General features: G+C 39.4%; 1 protein-coding gene and 1 long non-coding RNA gene across 4 annotated transcripts in view; both read left to right on the plus strand.

Moving 5' to 3' along the window:
* The first annotated feature begins 234 nt into the window (after positions 1 to 234).
* On the plus strand, positions 235 to 5183 carry LOC122549605 (transcription factor 24-like). Its single transcript, XM_043689431.1, has 3 exons — positions 235 to 394; positions 960 to 1416; positions 3921 to 5183. The coding sequence occupies exons 2-3, from the start codon at positions 994 to 996 to the stop codon at positions 4029 to 4031; spliced, it is 534 nt and encodes a 177-aa protein (XP_043545366.1). The 5' UTR covers positions 235 to 394; positions 960 to 993; the 3' UTR covers positions 4032 to 5183.
* Positions 5184 to 18511: 13328 nt separating this feature from the next.
* The window catches only part of LOC122549433, a 25329-nt gene continuing 20220 nt past the window's right edge, over positions 18512 to 23620 (plus strand). The window contains exons 1-2 of one of the 3 annotated variants that reach the window (XR_006311528.1): positions 18512 to 19042; positions 19936 to 20094. This is a non-coding gene — a long non-coding RNA (uncharacterized LOC122549433). The remainder of the gene's footprint in view (positions 19043 to 19935; positions 20095 to 23620) is intronic. The other 2 variants (XR_006311526.1, XR_006311527.1) reach the window with 2 other exon arrangements.

The raw sequence follows: 23620 nt of genomic DNA on the forward strand, positions 1-23620 counted from the left end.
CTTTCTTCTGTTAAATGCAGTCTACATGGGTCACAAAATAGGATGTGGTCTCTTTAAGGAGGCTGGCATGGGTGTCCCATTACTTGTTAGTGAGTAGTGGCTACACAAGTGATTAATTGGTTTTCCGTGAAGAAACTGTCAGCACTCTGTGCTGTCAATGAATGGCTCCAGAGGCTGTAGGGCCCATTCAGGTGTGCACTCAACGCTGTCTGCCAGCAGTGTTTGAAGTTGAAATCATTACAAGCATTGCTTTATAAAAGGTTCACCTCAGTGGATAGAACAGGTCCATTGCTGAATTCCAACTGGCAGGAGAACACGGTTAGATATGGAAAGCTTGTCATAGCGTCTGAGCCAACCCTCGACAACACACAGTGTATTCGATTGATGCAGAAAGGTAATTTTTTAAAAAACCTATTATGTAACACACGCGGGCGCGTTTCTCTCCCCTCGGTCAGTGGATCAGTTCACGTTCCACATTTATCATTCTGCTTTTAGAAAAATGGCATCAATTCGCATCGGAAGAGTTACCAACTTTGTTTTTTTTTAAGTATTTCTTACCTTCTGTGCTCAGATTTCTGAATATAAAATCTCATGCACAAAAGGCAGAGGCTTACCTGCGTTTTTCAAAGCGTTTTCCAGGCCTTTGAAAACCAATTGGTACCTCCGCGTAAAATGTTTTAAAACGCAAAGACTGTCCGACAGTTTACTCCAACCAGCGATTATACAACTGGACACTGAATTATAACCCGGGGTTTCGACGTGTAACGTGCTCCACTACAATAAGATAATTATATCGTAAAATACTTTGGGAATTGGTATTTACATAACATAATTGACTTACTTGGGGATTGGGAATTATAAGTAATTATAATTAACCGGGTGTTCCAAACGTGTTGCAATTGGGGTGGTGTGGGGGGAACCTACCTTACGCGCATTTTTGAAAGATTGTTTGTTTTCAGATTGACGCTTTCTCATGAATGTTGGATCCGGGGAATGGTTCAACCTAAGAAAGGTCCTATGGATTCCGCTGCTGTTCCAAAAGTCACCATCGAGGTCAGCCCCGATTCCAGCCCCAGCTCGGATCCTGAAGCTGTGATCTGTCCCACCCGAAAGCCCCTGGAATTGTCAGCTCGCTCCAAGGTGGTGCGCGCCCGGGGCAGGCCAGCGGCAGCGAATGCAGCCCGGGAGCGGAGCCGGGTCCAAACCCTCAGGCATGCTTTCCTAGAGTTACAAAAAACACTGCCGTCAGTCCCTCCGGACACCAAGCTATCCAAACTGGACGTCTTAATTCTGGCCACCACCTACATTGCACATTTGACCCGGACCCTGGAAGAAAGTCTGGAGGACGGAGAAGGTCGGAGATCCGCTGAGTTAATGCACTCCCTCAAAGTGGACGGATATCTGCACCCTGTCAAAGTAAGGAATCAGCAATACCCTTCCACGTGCTGAGAAGGATTTTAAAATAGATTCAAAATTAAATGCCCCCCCCCCCCCCCCCCCATTCCCTTCTGCTTATTTGCCTGCTTTAGTCATTTACACGTGTGAAATAATCGTGGCCATTCTTTCAAAATTCAAATAATTTTCAATAATCACCCGAATTATCCGTTAAATAAATGAGTGAAATATGTTTTTTTCCATAACTATTGTCGTCAACATTATTCTTATAAACCATGGACGTTAGGAATTATTTATTCCATCGGGCTGTTTTGCTGAAGAGATTTTACTGAGTGAATGACACTGTCCAACGCAGAAAGACAGACCGTGATTATTTGAAATATACGTTGGAAAAGATTTCCTCTAATGTTCCTTTACGCAACGAATTATAAACTTGAAAACAGGTTCACAGTTCACTCAGATTTCAATCTATACAAATTATTCTACACGCTGAGCACTTCCACGGCAGTGTTACAGAGTTGTAGCTGAATAAAATGTGAAATCCCAGTTTAGATTTTTAATTTTTTTTCACTATAAATTCAAGACAGTGCGTATTCTATGAAAGGAGCCTAATTCTAAAGTAGTTCTAATTCCAGGGTGGAATCAAAGTGTCCGTGTTTATTGCAACTGATTTGGAAATGTTGACGACAAATCCACCGATTTGGTTTAAAATGCACCAAATCTACAATTTAAGTCCTTTGGAACTCTGGCCCGGATAGAAAACGTTTGTGGAAACATTATTTCTTTCAGGTCCATGACTTATTTGGACGAACGTAACGGATACAACATTTTAAAATATTCCTGTCTTGTCGATAACATATTTATTTTTCCGCACTTAATCCAATTCAAATTGTTGACAGCTGATAAATATACTTAATCACAATAGGTAGACAAATATGGTATTATTGTCAATTTAACGAAAATGAACTTTGTCTGGAATTCTCCAAAATTATGCTAATTCCAATATAATTATTCTGGCACAAACGTTCAGTTCAGAGGTTGCTGTCGATTATGCTATTAGCTTAGCCACTTGGAGTCATAGAGATGTACAACATGGAAACATACGCTTCGGTCCAACCCGTCCATGCCGACCAGATATCCCAACTTAATCTAGTCCCATTTAACAGCACTTGGCCCATAACCCTCTAAACCTTCCTTTTCATATGCCCATCCAGATGCTTCTTAAATGTTGTAATTGTACCAGCCTCCACCACTTCCTCTGGTAGCTCATCCCATACACGTACCACTCTCTGCGTGAAAAAGTTGGCCCTTAGGTCTCTTTTGTATCTTTCCCCTCTCACCCTAAACCTATGTCCTCTAGTTCTGGACTCCCCCAACCCAGGGAAGAGAATTTGCCTATTTATCCTATCCATGCCCCTCATGATTTTATAAACCTCTATAAGGTCACCCCTCAGCCTCACGCTCCAGGGAAAACAGTCCCAGCCTATTCAGCCTCTCCATGTACCTCAAATCCTCCAACCCTGGCACCATCCTTGTTTCCCTCATATTAACGTTTTCAGCAATTTGAATTCCGCTCGGTACAGCATGAAAACATTAAATTGCGTTGTATATACATTTTATTGTAGTTGTTGAGTGAAGACTATTTCCATTTTGTTTAAGTCAAAATGATGTTTTTGAATGTTTCGCCCTTTAAAAATGAAGCCGAAAATCACAGGAATTTCGCTATGTTAAGTGGGGGGCCGGAAGCAGAATTAAGGTCAGAAAGGTCCAGTGACCCTCCTACAGAGCTCTACTTTCTTCCCACAGATGCTGTTGAGTTTTCCCAGCAATTTCTGTTTTTATTTCTGATTTCCAGCATCCGCTCTTCTTTGTTCTTTTCTTCCCGCTATTTTAAACGCTCGTAATTGAGAACTTGGAAGTATCAACACATCTGGCAAGGGATAATATGCTGTAACTTTAAATCAAAACACGGGACATGATAAAGCTCTGTAAGATATAACTCAAATTCCTAAACAACTGGTGTTTCGTTATCATTTTTGTTGACGGTCCCACTGTCTAATCACAGACAATATCATTGTTTATTAATGACATTGGGTACTAAAATGTAATTTAATTGTTCACACTAGCACTGATAACAACAATAAAATGAAAGTTTTCTGAAAAAGTGACTTGAGAAGCCTAGTGGGTAGTGCAAGGCTTTTAAAAACTTTCTCTGTAGAGCTATGTGCAGTTTCATATTTGGGTGAAAATTGGCTGAGAACCGGTAAAGAAAAACCGTCCCAACAATTATAACCAACGGTTCTAACTCTATAGCACTCAACATTTCAATTTGCAGAATTTTCATTTCACTTCTACAACAATGTACGCGCTATTTCCAAAATAAAACCATTTTCGCTGCAACAAACTTGTAATTGACAAAATTACAAATAAAATCAAACTGTGTTGATAGTCACGTCGATTTTATTAAAAACTAGGCGCTTCCAGACAGCGAAATACAAACTTGTTTTTTTGTTTCTGAATTTCAGAAGTGGCCGATGCGATCCCGGTTGTATGTTGGCGCAACAGGTCAGTTTCTGAATTCTGGTCAATCAGAAAATCAAACTCAAGCAGCGGTGAGCAGCCCGGATCCTGTCTAAGATGAGACACTTCACAAAGTTCATCGCACGGTGTTTATACTTAAAATTAGTATTGTCAACTTCGCCGCTACTTTGAATTCCTTAGAGAGTAAACTATCCATTTTCAAGATAAAGAAATCTTAAAGAAATTAGTAAGCAAAATATATTGCTCAATGCAATTATTGAACTAAGGCGTATCTGAAATTGATTTACTATGTCGTTTAATGTGTATATTCAAAGTATAGTCTCCAAATGTTTCGCGAACTATGAGCTAGGTGTTACTTTAAACTGTTTGTAAATATCGATAACGATGCGTACACACTATGCTCGTACCATCCTCCCTTCTATTTTATATCAAACAAATCTGGACATGCCGATTGAGAAGTATTAATGTCTGCAAACTTGTAAAGCGCTGAACCTCATGTTTTCAGTTCAAAGACTTCTCGGCCTAATGGTATTGACAGAATTGGGTTTGGTTTCTGGTACTGAAGACTAGGCTTGGCTGATTGGCTATGCACTTTCAATTTCAATCGGTTTGCACTAAACACAAGATTGAACAAATAGCAGTATAACATTGTGCACGCCCGGCTACTGTGAATGTGTGCATCATTTTCTTAGATCATTAAAGTTTTTTTTAAATAAAGTGCTCCATTTTCATTCAACCTCGATGTGTTTGGAACGTTTTTAAACCTGCGGATAGTTGAGCAGTACATTTATATCAAGTATTACACAAGTGGAATCAATCAAATTGTGTGTAAAATGTGTTAAAGTTAGAAACATCAAACTTAAAAATGATTATTCTTAACCAGAGAACAAAAAACAAGCATGTATTTATACTATACAAATCAAATGCTGCAGATGCTGGAAATCTGAAAAACAAAAAAAAAGCGGAAAATATCGAACAAATGGGGCAGCGTCTGTGCAGAAAGAAACAAAACGCATGTTTTCAGGTGCAACTGAGAAAGGTCGGCAAGCATTGGTGTTACATTGAATTATACTGTTTTCAAGGATGCAGACATATGTACACATTTTGAAAGAATAATTTGCATTTATATTTAACTTATCATAGCAAATTGACCGTGAATAAACCGGCCAGTATATTTCGATTGTTTGTTTCATAATTTTAGTATAGCTCGCTAAGACGCCTCAGTATTTCCAACAATTGTTGTTAATAAAAGCGTGCATCAGTATTTTCTTGGTTTACTTATTTGTGGGGGCTGGGGTTGACAGAGAAGAACATATTATTTTACAACGAGAAAGAACGCGGATTTCACTTAAACATTTATACAATTCTATGATTCAGAATTTGAATTCTACTTGAACGACACTGCTCAGAAAGGCCTCTTACTGAAAATAATTTGTAATTTGATGAGCATGCAAAAATATGCTTTTGTTGGCTCGGCAAGTCTTCGTATTTGCGCATTGACTATGGTAATATCGAATGACACTATCTCTTCCTAATTTTAATACTTTGAAATATACTGTTAAAGTTTCAGTGGAATGTTACTTTGGACTTGCTATTTTGTTAACAACTGTGAAATGTTAATTCCGGTGTAAATATATTCAGACAGATACATTATTTCACATAAACTTTTAAATCTGATTTATAATCTTTTATAACATCGATTTGAAACTGTGTGAAATTTTATGCCTCACATCTGATACCCACTAATTATCACAGTAATTATGAGAAGAATTATGGGAGAGTCTGGTCCAGGAAATGGCTGATGAAGTTCAACGTGAGCAAATGCGAGGTCTTGCACTTTGGAAAAAAGGAATATAAGCGTGGACTACTTTCTAAACGGTGAGAAAATTCATTAAGACAAAGTACAAAGGGATCTGGGAGTGCTAGTGGAGGATTCTCTAAAGGTAAACATGCAGGTTGAATCCGTGATTAAGAAAGCAAATGCAATGTTGTCATTTATCTCAAGAGGGTTGGAATATAAAAGCAGCAATGTGCTACTGAGACTTTATAAAGTTCTGGTTAGGCCCCATTTGGAGTACTGTGTTCAGTTTTGGGCCCCACACCTCAGGAGGGACATACCTCAGGAGTTTCAATGGAATGTTACTTTGGACTTGCTATTTTGTTAACAACTGTGAAATGTTAATTCCGGTGTAAATATATTCAGACAGATACATTATTTCACATAAACTTTTAAATCTGATTTATAATCTTTTATAACATCGATTTGAAACTGTGTGAAATTTTATGCCTCACATCTGATACCCACTAATTATCACAGTAATTATCACTGGAGCATGTCCAGCGGAGATTCACACGGATGATCCCTGGAATGGTAGGTCTAACATAGTAAGAATAGCTGAGGATCCTGGGATTGTACTCATTGGAGTTTAGAAGGTTAAGGGGAGATCTAATAGAAACTTCCAAGATAATAAATGGCTTGGAAAGGGTGGACGCTAAGAAATTGTTTCCATTAGGCGAGGAGACTAGGACCGTGGGCACAGCCTTAGATTTAGAGGGGTTCAATTCAGAACAGAAATGCGGAGACATTTCTTCAGCCAGAGAGTGGTGGGTCTGTGGAATTCATTGCCATGGAGTGCAGTGGAGGCCGGGACACTAAATGTCTTCAAGCCAGAGATTGATAAATTCTTGATGTCACAAGGAATTTAGGGCTACGGGGAGAATGCGGGTAAGTGGAGTTGAAATGCCCATCAGCCATGATTAAATGGCGGAGTAGACTCGATGGGCCGAATGGCATTACTTCCACTCCTATGTCTTATGGTCTTATAAAATCTGTGGAAAAATGTGTTACTAAGCAACATAACTGTTGCAATTTCTTTATTCTTTCAGGGGATGTGGATGTTGCTGGCGCAGCCTGCATATATTACCCATCGCTAATTGTTCTTGAGAGACTGGCTGAACCATCACAGAGGACAGTTCAAAGTCGACCACATTGTTAAGGTTCTGGAGTCACATGTTGAGCAAACCAGATTAGGGTAGCGGACTTCCTTCTCTCCAGGATATTAGGGAACCAGATATTCATGACCACCATCACCAAAAGCAGCCTTAAATTCCAAATTTATTGACTAAATTCAACCCATTTAAACTTGTGTCCACAGTGCAATAGCCAGGTTTACTGGTCCATATGCCCCCAGGTCCCCATGAATTCATGTTCATGTTCTCAATTTTGTCTGCTCAATCGTCATTTGAGTAGTTTTCACTTGCTAATGACAGCAGTACATATTGTGCAATTAAATCAATTTGTTTAACCAGGTAGTTTCATAGTGATTTTTAATGTCACAATCCAAATGAAATTCAAATGCAGATTTGCCTCTAATGTTTCTCTGGTGTGGAAAATGTAACACTCTAATTTTGAATGCAGTGCAGAAATGTTGCAGCAATTCTCAGAGGTGTATTAAACACATACTGAAAAATCCTTTCTGGCCACTTGTGGGCTGTATAATCAAAATTGGACATGTAGTTCAGCAAAACTCATAGCATCCTTATAAACTGCCACCTGTAGAAGTATTGCTGTGTTGATAAAAAGGCAAAGATAAAGTTGCCATTGTCCTAGCTGCTATACAGCTGCTTCCTCATCAGAGAAAGAGTCGACTAGTGGTGGTTCAACCCCCTGCTAATATGTCTACTGCATACCGGATGTTATGTTGCATTCCAAATAAGTATTTTCCCTATTGTACATAGAAATGACTAATGTATAAAACAGACTGTAATGTATAAAACAGACTAAAGAATTCAACATTGTTTCAAAGTGCAACTCAAGTCTTGGCAGAGTGGCTCAATGGTTAGTACTGCTGCCTCACAGTGCCAGGGACCTGGGTTCGATTTCACCTTCGAATGTCTGTGTGGAGTTTGCACATTCTCCCAGTGTCTGCATGTGTTTCCGCCGGGTGGTCCAGTTTCCTCCCACGATCCAAAGATGTACAGCTTAGGTGGATTGGCCATGTTAAATTGCCCATAGTTCCAGAGATGTATAGGTTAGGTGCATTACTCAGGAGCAAATATGGGTTCAGGGAATGGGTCTAGGTGGGTTACTCTTCGGATGGTCGGTGTGGACTTGTTGGGCTGAAGGACCTGTATCAACACTGTAGGGATCCTATGAGATGTGGGTTTTACTGGCTGGGCCAGCATTTATTTCCTATGCCTGATTGCTCTTGAGAAAGTGGTGATGAATTGCCTTCTTGAACCATTGCAGCCTATTTGGTGTTGGTACATTCACACTGCTGTTAGGGAATTCCAGGATTTTGACTTAGTGACATTGAAGGAATGGCAATATCTTTTCAAGTCAGATGGCAGGTGGCTACAAAGGACTTTGCAGGAGGCGATATTCCTATGTATCCTGTTGTCCTTGTCCTTCTTGACGGTAGTGGTCATGAATGTGGAAGATGCTATCTAAGGAATGCTGGTGAATTTCTGCAATGCAGCATGCAAATTGTACTACTGGCACCGAGCACCAGTGGTAGAGGGAGTGAATGTTTGTGGATATGGTGCAAGTCAAGCAGGATGCTTTGTCTGGATAGTGTCAAGCTGCTTGAATATTGTTGGAGCTGTACATATTTAGGAAAGTAAGGGAGTATTCTAGGACCATCAGAGAGCAGGTTATTATTAAGCAAAAGCTGCTTCATAGCACTGTTGATGACCAGTTCCTTCCTTTACTGATGACCCAGGATAGACTGATGGGCAACATTTGACCAGGTTAAATTAGCCCTGTTTTTGTGGATGGGATGTACCTGGGCAATTTTCTATCTTGCTGGACATATTCCAGATTTCCAACTGTCCTGAAAGATCTTGGCTAGGTGCACGGAGCACACTTATTTAGTACTATTACTGCAATATTGTCAGGGTCTATATCTTTTGCAGCAGCTATTTCCTTACTCATTTCTTGTCCTCATGTGGAGTGATTCAAATTGGCTGAGCACTGGCATTTATGATGCTGGAGGAAACTGAGATACATCATTCACTTGGCACTTCTGGCTGGTTGTCTGACTGTGACAATTATCAGTGCAATGCAAGGCATGACAGGGCAATACAAAGCATGTTGTAGTCGGAACCAGGCAATGCACACTGAGAGAGCAAAGGAGCTGCGCTGATTAATAGCCTGGAAATGGGTTCCTTTCCCTGTGCAGTATCTGTACCTGATGCAGCCATACACTATTGCTTTGCTGGTGTGGCCTCTTGGAGCAGTCTGCACTTGTAGAGCACAAGATGCAAAGATGATGATGATGCCTTGCTGAAGGTGGAGTGTCAATGTCAGTCGAGGAAAGGTACATACAGCTCATGCTGTGGATTGTGCCCTGCCCTCCAGTTTGTCTGCAACCAACATAGATCTCCTGGAGCAACTGGTAAGTTGAACCTGCGAAGAACCCACTCTGGTTTCCAAGCTAAATTTTCCCGCCAGCTAGTTTGAATGAAAAGTTCAATAAGATTGCAACCGAGGTGCGCTTTGCTGTTAACAAGCTGTCAAACAAGGAATAATGATCGTAAGATTGGGAACTCACCATTGAGAATTTTGCTATGCTACTCCAAAAAAAATGAATAAGATATGATAAGGTGATCCTGACATCAAGATTAGACCACCAAACATCTTGCCCAGTTCAACCCATTCATTTTGTTATAGCACATGTCATTCAGAGCCTGGTAAGATTCCACCCCTAGTTATTAAATCGTGCTAGTTTTTTAATGGTATATGTGCATATTGACATTAGGTGTTCATCTGGATAATATTTTCCTTCCCTGGAGTGTGTCATTCTGATACCATCTGTTATTGCTGTGCTACCCATTGTTGGTCCATATTTCTGTTACTGAGTTTTGGGGTCTGATGGTTGATCTGTGAACTCTGCATGTGGTGACTTCATATGTTCCTGATCAGCTGCCTGAAGAAGAACAGCTTCTCTAATTCATTCTGCAGGAATTGATTATTTCCTTTTTTTCCAGCTCTTCTGCCTTGTCTTTCAGGCTAGCTGGGGAGCAGCTGGAACTTTCCTTGGCAGATGCTGAATTGGCCTTACACTCTCACTGAATTCAAGATGATAATCTTCCAGAAGACATCCTAACTCTGTACACATATTGCTGTACTCCTCTAGTTTAGATTACTTACAGTGTGGAAACAGGCCCTTCGGCACAACAAGTCCACACTGACCCGCCGAAGCGCAATCCACCCAGACCCATTCCCCTACATTTACCCCTTAGCCTAACACTACAGGCAATTTAGCATGGCCAATTCACCTAACCTGCACATTTTTGGACTGTGGGAGGAAACCAGAGCAAACCCACGCAGACATGGGGAGAATGTGCAAACTCCAGTCAGTCGCCTGAGGCGGGAATTGAACCCGGCTCTCTGGCGCTGTGAGGCAGCAATGCTAACCACTGTGCTACCGTGCCGCCCAGTGTGCTGTGACGCTTTGCAAAACTCTTTTGGCATGTAGATGTTTGCCTATCCAAGCCTTAGGTTTGCTCTGGCTCAGGTAAGTTGCTTTTTGCTTGTTGTCTATGATATGGAACTCCAGATCTTCATTCATGTTATCGATTTGGGTTTGCAGAGTAATCCATCCTCTCAGTATGGATTGTGCCATCACATAACCGTACTTGTGAAGGCTTCATTTGTGGATCACCATGTCGAGTAACTTCACACAGATCTGTGAAGGTCACAAAGTTTCATGATGTGCGAGTGTCTATCTGACACTTAATGTTGAGCTGATGATCTCCTTTTGTGATTACCTTTCTAACAGTTGGGTGATGGTTTAGTGTTAATGACACTGGATTGGTAATGCTTTGGGAACATGGGTTGGAATCCATGGCAGATTGAAAAATTTGAATTAAATACCAAAATCGTTTTTTTTGAATTGGTCTAATGGTGACCATGTAACCACTGGCAATTGTTGAAGCAATCTATCTGGTTCACTAATGTCCTTTAGGGAAGGAAATCTGCCATCCTTACTCAGTCTTGTCTACATGTGACTCCAGATGCACAGCAATATGGTTAACTCTTGACTGCCCTCTGAATTGGCCTATACAACTAATCAATTAAAGTATAATTAGGGATGGTAACAACTTGCTGCTCTTGTCAATAATGCCCACATGCCATGCAAGAATAAAAAAAACTTACCACCAATTTGACTGAACTAATCTGTTGTATGATGTAATTTGTCAGAATCCTCAGCTGCTATCTCTGCAGTGGCCATCTGTACTTGTATGGTGTGCTTGCTTCTAGCTATACATTATATGCAACCTTTCAGCTTTTTGCTTTCTCCACACTGGATATTACTTCTTCATTCTTGCATGATCCATCTGCAATATTTACATCTTGCCCTTTGTCTGTAATTGTTCTTTCCTTTCCTGAAGAAGGGCTTATGCCCAAAACGTCGATTCTCCTTCTCCTTTGATGCTGCCTGACCTGCTGCGCTTTTCCAGCAAAACATTTTAAAGCTCTGATCCCCAGCATCTGCAGTCCTCACTTTCTCCTGGCCACATAGTGCAAGACCTGATCTGATCTGTCATGAATATGCTCTAGCTGCTGATGTACAACCTCAACACATCTGCTAATTTCAACTACTTTTCTGAGAGCGATTTTCTTCTCTCTCAGTAGGCATACTTTCACTGTAGGATCTTGAATGCCTAATAAAATCCTAAATCTAATTAAATTGTTTTTTAATTGCACGAATTCATAGGATTGTGAGCTGAGTTAATGAGATCACAAATTGATTTCTGGACTCTTTTTCATCTTGAGACCCAATATTGGGTACATACCATTCATAAATTACATACTTGGGATTCAAAGCGTGTCTTAAAAGCTTTCAAATTCATGCAGTCTGTTTTTTTCTGTTCTTCTGAGAGATTCAGGGTAGAATACACTTTAAAATGGTCTCTTTCCATAAGTGGTAGCAATGTAGTTATGTGCATTGCTCTTTCATAATTTTGCCATTGTGCACATGATTTACAACCTGCCAATTTTCTTAATTTCACCTTCTGTTTTGACTGGAGCTTGGAGAGGAGAAGCTGCACCATTTTCCTTTTCCTAGTTCTTCAGCTATGGCCTATTTCTTTGACTTTTGTCAGCTTATCTAGTTGCTTGTATGCTCAAAGCAGCTTTTACCACTTTGAATATTCATGTGTCTCTTTTTTACTAGTTGTGTTTTCTTTTACAACTCTTCATGAAGACTGTATTCTGTCCAAATTGCTGTCCACTGAACACAAAACATGGTGTTAGAAGTGAAGCTGAAATTGAGTATTGAATATCTATAAAAGAAAGTGTCTCTAAAATGCTGCCTGTGGTGTCTGTGCCTCATGGTAGAAGTCACATAATTATGGAAACTACAAAAGATTTGTATATGATTGGTTTTCATTCCAAACGTAAGACAAGTTACTCCTGAGTACCAAGCCATGGTGTTATAATAACAATGCAATATAGAGTCATAGAGATGTTCAGTACGAAAACAGATCCCTCGGTCCAACATGTCCATGCTGACCAGATATCCTAACCTAATTTAGTCCCATTTATCAGCACTTGGCCATATCCCTCTAAACCCTTCCTATCCATATACCCATCCAGATGCCTTTTAAATGTTGCAATTGTGTTTGTAATTGTAATTGCCTCCATCACTTCCTCTGGCACCTCATTTCAAACACAAACCACCCTTTGCATGAAAAATTGCCCCTTAGGTCCCTTTTAAATCTTTTCCCACTCACCCTAAACTTATGCCCTACAGTTCTGGACTTCCCTAACCTCAGGAAATAACTTGTCTATTTATCCTATCCATGCCTCTCATGATTTTATAAACCTCTATAAGGTAATCTCTCCGTCAGTCCAGGGAAAACAGCCCCAGCCTATTCAGCCACTCCCTATAGCTCAAAATTTCCAACCCTGACGACATTATTGTAAATCTTTTCTGAACCCTTTCAAATTTCACAACACCCTTCCTATATGAAGAAGACCAGAATTTCACACAATATTCCAAAAGTGGCCTAACCAATGTCCTGTACAACTGCAACATTACCTCCCAACTCCTATACTCAAAGCACTGACCAATAAAGGAAAGCATATCAAATGCATTCTTCACTAACCTATCTACCCGAGATTCCACTTTCAAGGAACTATGAACCTGCACTCCAAGGTCTCTTTGTTCAGCAACACTCCCCAGGATCTTACCATTAACTGTATAAGTCCTGCAATGCTCCTTTAATTCTTGGATCCAACAAACTATTCAAAAGAAAAGCTTAGAAATAGCAGAACAGAATTTCTGCTTGTTTATGTCAGTTATCCTGACATCCTGAGCATAACCAAATGGAGGGCAAGGAATATGGGAATATTAACATAAATACATTACATTGTCTGTCCTTTATAATTAATTTACAAAACAATTGACTAGTGTGCACCAAAGAACACATTAAATGACACACACAGATTCTTAGGTCATTCTCAGTGATTGGCAGATGCTGGAGATCAAAGTTGAAACTTTATTGCTGGAACAGCACAGCAGGTCAGTGGCCTGCTGTGCTGTTCCAGCAATAAAGTTTCAACACACACAGATTCTTAGGTCATTCTCAGTGATTGTAGATCAGTTCACACTGGCAGGATTAAATTAATGATAAACCTTTGTGAAGAATCCATTTTTTAACCCTATTAATGCAAATGGGCCAGATTACAACTGTTTGAAAAAGATCCAGGAATAGATTTTAATGGAAAAAAACAAAAACTTTGTCATAATTTAACAGCTCATATGAAACAGCTGTTGTTAGATTTTATGTTTGTGGTTATACAACCTATATCTGTTGGATACTTGAACTGCAAAGTAACCATTCCAAGAAAAAAAAATGTATTTTTCAAATAATTGCAATTTCAGTTGTTAAATAGCGATCATAGAGACAAACAATAACCTGTTAATACCTTTTTCTTATATTCATTATGTATCTTGGAATCTAACAACCATTCCCATTTACCAGCATTTGGCCTTTATCTCTCTAAACCCTTCCTATTTTTATGCCCATCTAGATGCCTTTTATAGAGACATGTCAAGTGCCAAAAAAAAATTGAATCATAATAAACATCCCTAAAGTTGACTCCTAAACCTGATACTAACCCCTAAATTTAAACTTTGTAGTTCAGGGCAGGCTGGGGTGTTAAAATGTGCTATACCATTATTGATTATGAAAGAGAAACTACATTCTCATCTATCACACAGTTTGCAAAAACAGTTACAGATGTAAGGTTACTGGAGGTTCTGTCAATATTAACAGCAACAAACTGCTGTCCTCAGATTACCACCAGCATTAACAATATCATTCTACCACTCCAGGACTATTAAAAATATTAACAATAACCAAATCCTTTGAGTTATCATCAGAACCAACAATAACAAAATGCATTTCCAGATTACTGTCACTATTAACAACATACCATTGAACTGGGATTAGTGTCAGCATTAATATTACCAAAACAACATTCACAGATTACTAACAATATTAACAAGAAATCATCTCCCCGGGATTACTGTAAATATGAACAACTAACCATTGCTCTGGGATTACTGGTAGTGTTAGCAATAACAAACCTATCAGCTATATTAACAGCCTGTCTGGGACCACCATCAGAATTAACAATAACAAATTGCCTTTCTGGGACTACAAAAAGTAGTCATAGCAACAAACTGCTGCTCCCAGATTAACTGAACATTAACAATAACAAAATGCCTCTCTGGGTTGTCATTTTTATTCATAGTAACAACCTGCATCTTCTAGTTTATTGTCATTTTTTTAAAAGATAATTCATGTAATATAGGTCTCATGGGCTGGGGCAGCATTTATTTCCCATTCTGAACTGCCCTGCAGAAGGAGGTGGTGAGCTGCCTTCTTCAAATGCTGCAATCCTTGGGTTACAGGGACACCCTCAGTGCTGTTAGGAGTTCCTGGATTTTAACCCAGTGATACTGAAAGAAATGAGACATAGTTCCAATTCTGTGCTTTGTAGCTTGGAGGGTAACTTGTATTCCCCACGTATCATCTGCTTTTGTCCTTCTAGGTGGTACAGATCATGGTCTGAAAAGTGCTACTGGAGGAGCTTTGTTGAGTTACTGCAGTACATCTTGTAGCTGGTACTCACTGCTGCTACGTTGTGTCAGAAGTAAAGGGAGTCAATGTTGAAGGTGCTGGATGGGGTGCCAATTTATCAGGTTGCTTTGTCCTGGATGGTGTCAAGCTTCCTGAGTGCAGCTGCACCCATCCAGTTACGTGGACAGCATTTCATTACATTACATTCCTGACTTATACCTTGTAGATGGCAGATAGGCATTGAGGATACAGGAGGTGAGTTATTCGCTGTAGAATTCCTAACCTCTTACGTACCCTTGCAGTCTCAGAATTTATATGGATGGTCCAGTTCAGTTTCTAATCAATGGTATCTCCGAGGATGTTGAAAGGTGGGGAATTCAACATTAGTAATGCCAGTAAATATCAAAGAGTGATGGTTAGATTCTCCCTTGTTGGAGATGGTCATCACTTGGATGTTACTTGCCACTTTATCAGCCCAAGCCTGGATGTTGTCCAGTTGCTGCTACATACGGACATGAACTGCATCAGTGTCTGAAGTGTCATAAATATTGCTGTACATTGTATAATCAACAAATATCCACACTCATGACCTTATGATGAGGGGGGCAGGGGCACAGGAATATAACTGATAAAAGTGGTTGAGCCAAGAATACTACACCAAGGAACTCTTACAGCTAAATTCTGGAGCTGAGATAATTGACCTCCAACAACTACAACTATCTTCTTTTGTGTCAGGTGTGGCTCCAACCAGCAGGGAATTTTTCCCCTGATTCTCAGTGACTCTAGCTTTGTTAGGTAGGGGTCCATGATGCCATACTCAGTCAAATACTTATGAAGGGCAATTATTCTCAGTTCATCTCTGGAATTCAGCTTTTTTTGTCCATGTTTAAACTAGGGCTGTGACATGGTCAGGAGCTGAGTGGCCCTGGTAGAACTCAAACTGGGTGTCAGTGAGCAGGTTATTGCTGAGTAAATGAATCTTGATTAGACTGCGGGTGTTCATTTTGATCATCTTCATTAACAAATCACCTCTGTGCGATTAAACAGTCATAACTCCAACATCCAGGACTATGTGGTGAGGGACATACAAAAGCATGTGGCAGCTGCTGTCATGGTGCAATAGAGAAAGACCAAAGTATACGGTCTTTCTACTGAGATATAACGTGGTCTGTTACATTTTCAGATACCCTGGTAGCCTTAATGGAAACGTAAATTGTTTCCTTTCATGTTTGGAAAATGCCATTTGGAAAATGCCATTAAACAACACTTGTTGTTTAAGTACAAAATTTACTTGTCAATCATTTATAAATAAAGTATGTCTTTGAAAATAAAAATATTAAACTATAATAAACCATCTTAGATTACTATCAGAAATAAACCATCTTTTAGATTACCACAGATAATATCAATAATGAAGTTTCTCTCAGATTACCATCAATAGTATCAGTGATAAACCATCTTTCAGATTACCGCAGGTAAAATCAGTAATAAACAGTCTCTCATACCACCCTCAGATTACCATCAGTAATAAACAGTCTCTCATATTACCATCAGTTATATCAGTAAAAAACCATCTTTCAGATTACCATCAGTAATAAACCATCTTTTAGATTACTGTCAGTAATAAAGTCTCTCAGATTACCATCAGTAATAAACCATACTCAGATTACCTTAAGTAATAACAATAATAAACCATTTCTCAGATTAACATCAGTAATAATAATAAACCATCTCTCAGATTACCATCAGTAATAAGAATAATAAACTGTCTCTCAGAATAATGTCATTAAAATCCATTTTTCTCATTACTATCAGTAATAAACCATCTCTCAGATTACTGTCAGTAATATTGGTAAGAAACCATCTCTCATATTATCATCAGTAATATACCGTCTCTTGGATTATAGTCAGTAATAAACCATATTTCAGATTTCTGTCAGTATTTGTCTCTCATATTATCATCAGTAATATCAGTAGTAAACCACCCTCAGATTACCATCAGTAATATCAGTAATAAACCGTCTTTCAGATTACTGTCAGTAATTTCAGTAATAAACAGCCCTCAGATTACCATCTGTAATAAACTGTCTTTCAGATTACTGTCAGTAATATCGGCAATAAACAGCCCTCAGATTAGTGTCTGTAATATCAGTAATAAACCATCTTTCAGATTACTGTCAGCAATATCAGTAATAAACTGCCTCTCAAATTACCGTCAGTAATAACAATAATAAACCGTCTTTCAGATTACTGTCAGTAATATCAGTAATAAACAGTCTTTCAGATTACTGTTGGTAATATCAGTAATAAACCATCACTCAGACTACCATTAGTAACATCAGTAATAAGATATCTCTCAGACTACTGTTACTAATATCAGTAATAAGTCATCTGGATGTAAGTTTGCTCGCTGAGCTGGGAGGTTTGTTTCCAGTCATTTCGCCACAATACCAGGTAACATCATCACTGAGCCTCCGGTGAAGCACTGGTGGTATGGCCCACTTTTTATTTATGTGTTTAAGTTTCCTTGGGATGGTGATATCATTTTCTATGGTGTTGTCATTTCCTGTTCTTACTCTCAGGGGGTGGTAAATGGGATCCAAGTCAATGTGTTTGTTGATAGAGTTCCAGTTAGAATGCCATGCTTCTAGGAATTCTTGTGCATGTCTCTGTTGGCTTGTCTTAAGATGGATGTGTTGTTCCAGTCGAAGTGGTGTCCTTCCTCACTTGTATGTAAGGATACTAGTGATATCAGAAATAAACCATCTCTCAGATTACCATTAGTAATATCAGTAAAACCATTTCTCAGATTACTGTTAGTAATATCAGCAATAAACCATCTCTCAGACTATCGTTAGTAATATTAGTAATAAACTGTCTCTCAGATTACTGTCAGCAATAAACCATCTCTCAGACTACCATTAGCAATATCAGTAATAAACCATCTCTCAGACTACTGTTAGTAATATCAGTAGTAAACCATTTCTCAGACCACCATCAGTAATTTCAGTAATAAACCGTCTCTCAGATTACTGTCAGTAATAAACCGTCTCTTAGATTACTTTCAGTAACAAACCGTCCCTCCGATTACTGTCAGTAATATCAGTAGTAAACCATTTTTCAGATTACCGTCAGTAATATCAGTGATAAACCATCTCACAGACTACCATCAGTAATAAACGTCTCTCAGATTACTATCAGTAATAAACCATCTCTCAGACTATCATGAGTAATATTAGTAATAAACCATCTCGCAGTACCAGTTAGTAATATCAATAATAAACCGTCTCTCAGATTACTGTCAGTAATAAACCATCTCTCAGACACCTTCAGTAATATCAGTAATAAACCATCTTTCAGATTACTGTCAGTAATAAAGTCTTTCAGATTACCATTAGTAATAAACCATAGCTCCAATTACCTTCAGTAATAACAATAATAAATCGTTTATCAGATTACCGTCAGTAATAACACTGATAAACCGTCCCTCAGAATACCGTCAGTAATAAACCATCTTTCAGTTTACCGTCAGTAATAAACCGTCTCTCAGATTACCGTCAGTAATAAACCGTCCCTCAGATTACCGTCAGTAATAAACCGTCTCTCAGATTACCGTCAGTAATAAACCATCTTTCAGGTCCCTCAGATTACCGTCAGTAATAAACCGTCCCTCAGATTACCGTCAGTAATAAAGTGTTGGCCATTTATTATTCCTGACGCTGTTGTGAATCACGAGCGCCGTCCGCGCGCTCCCGCTGGGGACACAGGCGCGTGCAGTTGTGCGCGCCTCCCGTTAGCAGTTGGAGACGGGACCTTGAGGAGGAGGAATGGTGTCTGTTAGAGTCGTTTCAGTTTAGGCCGAACGGGTTGTGTTCGGCTCTGACCGAGGGGTTGTCCCTCCTCTGGCGGTTACGGGCCGGAGGAAAAGCAGCTCGGCTGGAGGAGCCTGGCTCAGAGCGTCGGAGAGATGGCAGAGCGGGAAAAATCCCCATGGATCAGGAAAGAGCGGGTAAATCACTGCACTGAGATGTGGGGGAGGAGAGGGGGGAAAAAATAGGCCCAAACTTAATATCAAGTCCAGCGTGTGCCTCGATTTAAATTGTAAACATAGTTAAGATGTTGTTCAGTCAGTATCTAATGACTGTGTAAACTGATCTGGCAAGAGATATTGCCAGATTAATGGCCTATTTTCTTTTTAGTGGAATGTTAAAGGCAATTTCCCACACACTGCGGGCTTCTGATTGATTAATATTAATATGCTGTATCCTGCGAATGATGCAAAGCACATGGAAGCTATTAAATGCTGCTTTATTAACGAACAGCTTCCTGAGCTTAAATTTGCAAACATTGAATAGTTCTGTGGGTAATCAAGCAATTTAGAGATCAAATAATTTTATTTGAATGTTATCCTTTTGTTTTATTCCCCTCAAACCATTGGTATCAAAACCAGGGTTTGTGACACTAAGAGTTTGATGAAGGTCCCAACATATCTGTCCATTTGTACAATATTATTACAGTTTTTCTAGATATTTATTTAATTCATTAAAAATCCTAATACTGGCATGCACATTTTATTATTGTCACTGTTTTTCAGCAATATCGTTATGTCAGCAACTATGGAATTTTCTATTGTCAACATTCTTGATGAGGAAACCAGTACTGTATTCCCAGCTGGCATTTTCTGTGTTAACATATTTTGAAAGTTGTGCTCACTCATTGATTTAGGATTTGAGAATTTATTTCCTATTCCCAAAAGACTGACATAAACTACATATTGAATTATCAAGGCTTTATCAAGCAAATTTCTCATTGACAAATGTTGTACACACTTGTCAACTCAACTGACAATAAGCCAAAACCAGTCAGGTCATGGAACTCAAAGTTAACACTTTCTGTCCACAGTTCAAAGGAAAAGGCTTATAAAGTTGTCAAAAAAGTTAGTAAACTTGAGGATTGGGAGCATTTTTATAATTCAGCAAATGTCAAGTTTGAAGAAGAAAGAATATGGAGTCTGAAAGTGAACTAGCAAGAAACAAAAATGGATTGCAAACGCTTCTACAGGTATGTAAAAAAGGGGAAAGAAAGCAAAGACAAATGTGGCCCACTACAGGCAGAGGAGAATTTTTATAATAGGAACTAAGGAAGCAGCAGTGAAATTAAACATTTTTTTTGAGCTTGTCTTCAGAGGAAAATATAAAAATCTTCCAGGAATACTAAAGAACCAAGAGACTACCAAGATTCAAAAGTGGAAAGAAACTGTTATTAGTAGGATTGTAGTACATCAGAAACTAATAGAACTGAATATTGATTAATGGATGATCAAGGGATTCGTGAAATGGAGGAAAATAAAACAAGATTAGTATTATCAAAGAAGTAGTATTTTAAGATCGATAAATCCCTTTTATCAAATGAGCTTCATCCTAGAATGTTGGAGAGGGCTGGAGAAATCGTGGATGTATTGGTGGTTATCTTTCAAAATTCTGTGGATTCTGAAAAAGTTCTTGCAGTCTAGAAATAGTAAATATAACCCCACTATTGAATAAGGAAGGAGAGAGAATGGAGACATGTGAGCTACAGACCTGTTAATTTAACATCAGTAACAGGGAGAATGTTTGAAAGATATTTATAAGGGATATAGTAAATGGACATTTGGAAAAGAATGGTAAAGTTAGGCAGAGTCAAGATGGATTTATGAAAAGGAAATTATGTTTGACAAATTGGAGTTTTTTGAGGATATTACTTGTACTGTTGATGAGGGAGAACCAATGGATGGGATGTATTTGAATTTTCTGAAGACTTCTGATAAAGTCCCATATAGGGCATTTCAACCATAAGGAGCAGAAGTAGATCATTGAGTCCCTTGAGCCTGCTCAACCAATACAATAGATCATGGCTGATCTGTGAATGATTAAATTCCACATTCCCATTTACTCCTCTGATAACCTTCAATTCCCAAGCATCTATTTACCTCTGTTTTAATGACCAATAGCTCCTCTGCCTTCTGAGGCAGAGTTCCAAAGTCACACAACCTCCCAAAAAAATTCTCTTCATCTCTGTCCTGAAAGAACAATCCCTAATTTTAAGAGTGGCCCCTAGTTCTGGACACCCCCACAAGAGTTGACATCATTTCATCAATACCGTCAAAGAGTCTGTGGAATCCGGAACCAGAACTCTCAGTCTAAGGATATGGGTAGGCCATTTACGACGAAAATGAGAAGAAATCTTTTCATCTCGAGAGTGGTGAGCGAAATTCTCTTCTGCAGAAAGTGGTTGAAGCCAAAACACTGAAAATTTTCAGGAAGGCGATAGATATAGTTCTTGGGATTAAAGAAATTAGAAGGTATGGGGGGAAGGTGGGAAAAGGGTACCGAGTTGCATGATAGTTATGATCGTATTGAATGGTGGAGCAGGCTCAAAGGACCGAATGATTTACTCCTGTTCTTAATTTCAATATAAGACCATAAGACATAGGAGTGGAAGTAAGGCCATTCGGCCCATCGAGTCCACTCCGCCATTCAATCATGGCTGATGCGCATTTCAGTTCCACTTACCAGCGTTCTCCCCGTAGCCCTTAATTCCTCTAGACAACAAGAATCTATCAATCTCGGCCTTGAAGACATTTAGCGTCCCGGCTTCCACTGCACTCCGTGGCAATGAATTCCACAGGCCCACCACTCTCTGGCTGAAGAAATGTCTCCGCATTTCTGTTCTGAAATGACCCCCTCTAATTCTAAGGCTGTGTCCACGGGTCCTAGTCTCCTCGTTTAACTGAAACAATTTCCTAGCATCCACCTTTTCCAAGCCATGTATTATTTTGTACGAATCTATTAAGTCTCCCCTTAATCTTCTAAACTCCAACAAATACAATCCCAGTATCCTCAGCCGTTCCTCATATGTTAGACCTGTCATTCCAGGTATCATCCGTGTGAATCTCCACTGGACACGTTCCATGTTTAGTTCCTCTTATGACATTCTATTAGTCTTCATAATTATTTCTGTAGTAATTGTAAATCATGCACCAGCACATCTAGATTCCTCTGGACCCTAGAATTCTGCAGTCATTCTTCATTTACATAATAAGTATTTTTTATTCTTTCTGACGAAATGAACTAAAAATTTTCTTGCATTATTCTTTTAATGCTGTAAAACTTAGGCTGTGCTATGGTTGCATTGCTCAATGAACTAGTTCTTTTCTGTTTACTTTGTAAAAGCCCTTTGTAACTTAGAGCTCAATTAAATCTTTTAATCAGCTGTGTTAAAGTGAAACAAATGTGATTTAATATTGGTTTATAGGCTTTTAAAGCAATGATTGAAATGAAAATCAAAGACAAAATTAAGGTTGTGTAAATGGTTTGAGTGATGCACAAGGAGGTGGAGGTGAGACAGACACAAAATGAAGAAAAACTGGAACATCGAATTGAAAATACAACTTTAAATGTGTTGGTCACTCAAGGAGAAGGATCTTTAAGCAAAACAATGAGTTCTCGATGAGGGAAGCAGAAAATATTCTGCCTTTGTCCTCCTACCTGAATGTATGAGCTCATTCAGATACCTAAACCTATATCAAGTCTGCTCACCCAAAACATCTGTGCCTGCTAGCCTATATTAGCTGTTGACTGCTGAATCAAAATTCTCAACATTGTGTTTAGATTCCTTCATGCTTTATCTTCTAAAATTTCTGTAACCTACTCCAAACATACAACCTAACCCTAGCCCCATCTGCTTTGCTCTAAATTCTGAACCTTCTTTTTGCCCATCATGGATGGTTGCACATCAACCATGTAGACCTTAATTGAATCTGTTCCATAAACCACTCTCCATTTCTGTATCCTTGCTTAAACCATGATTTGGAGATGCCAGTGTTGGACTGGGGTGTACAAACTGGTGTTGTATAATTTTTAACCTTGTTTAAACTCTCATCGATCAGGCTTTCAACTAAGCATTTTTCTAATCTAAATCTGTCATCTAATCTATCATTAGATTTAGATGACCCCTTCTGTATCTGAAATACTTCTGTGAATGTCTTGGGCATTTTTCTGTCTTTAATATAAGGTACTATTGGGCCTTTGTTCTCACTAGACCCAACAATTCCAAACCTCTCCTGGCTGGTCTCTCACTTTTACACTTTATATAAACTTGAGCTTATCCAAACTCTAGGAGAAAGTGAGGACTGCAGATGCTGGAGATCAGAGCTGAAAATGTGTTGCTGGAAAAGCGCAGCAGGTCAGGCAGCATCCAAGGAACAGGAGAATCGACGTTTCGGGCATGAACCCTTTTTCAGGAATGAGGAAAGTGTGCCAAGCAGGCTAAGATAAAAGGTAGGGAGGAGGGACTGGAGGGAGGGGCGTTGGAAATGCAATAGGTGGAAGGAGGTGAAGGTGAGGGTGATAGGCCAGAGAGGGGGTGGGGCTGGAGAGGTCAGGAAGAAGATTGCAGGTCAAGAAAGCGGTGCTGAGTCCGAGGGTTGGGACTGAGATAAGTTGGGGGGAGGGGAAATGAGGAAGCTGGAGAAATCTGCATTCATCCCTTGTGGTTGGAGGGTTCCTCGGCGGAAGATGAGGCGCTCTCCTCCAGGCGTCGTGTTGCC

Source organism: Chiloscyllium plagiosum, chromosome 4 (genome assembly GCF_004010195.1).
Source record: "Chiloscyllium plagiosum isolate BGI_BamShark_2017 chromosome 4, ASM401019v2, whole genome shotgun sequence".
Taxonomy (NCBI): Eukaryota; Metazoa; Chordata; class Chondrichthyes; order Orectolobiformes; family Hemiscylliidae; genus Chiloscyllium; species Chiloscyllium plagiosum.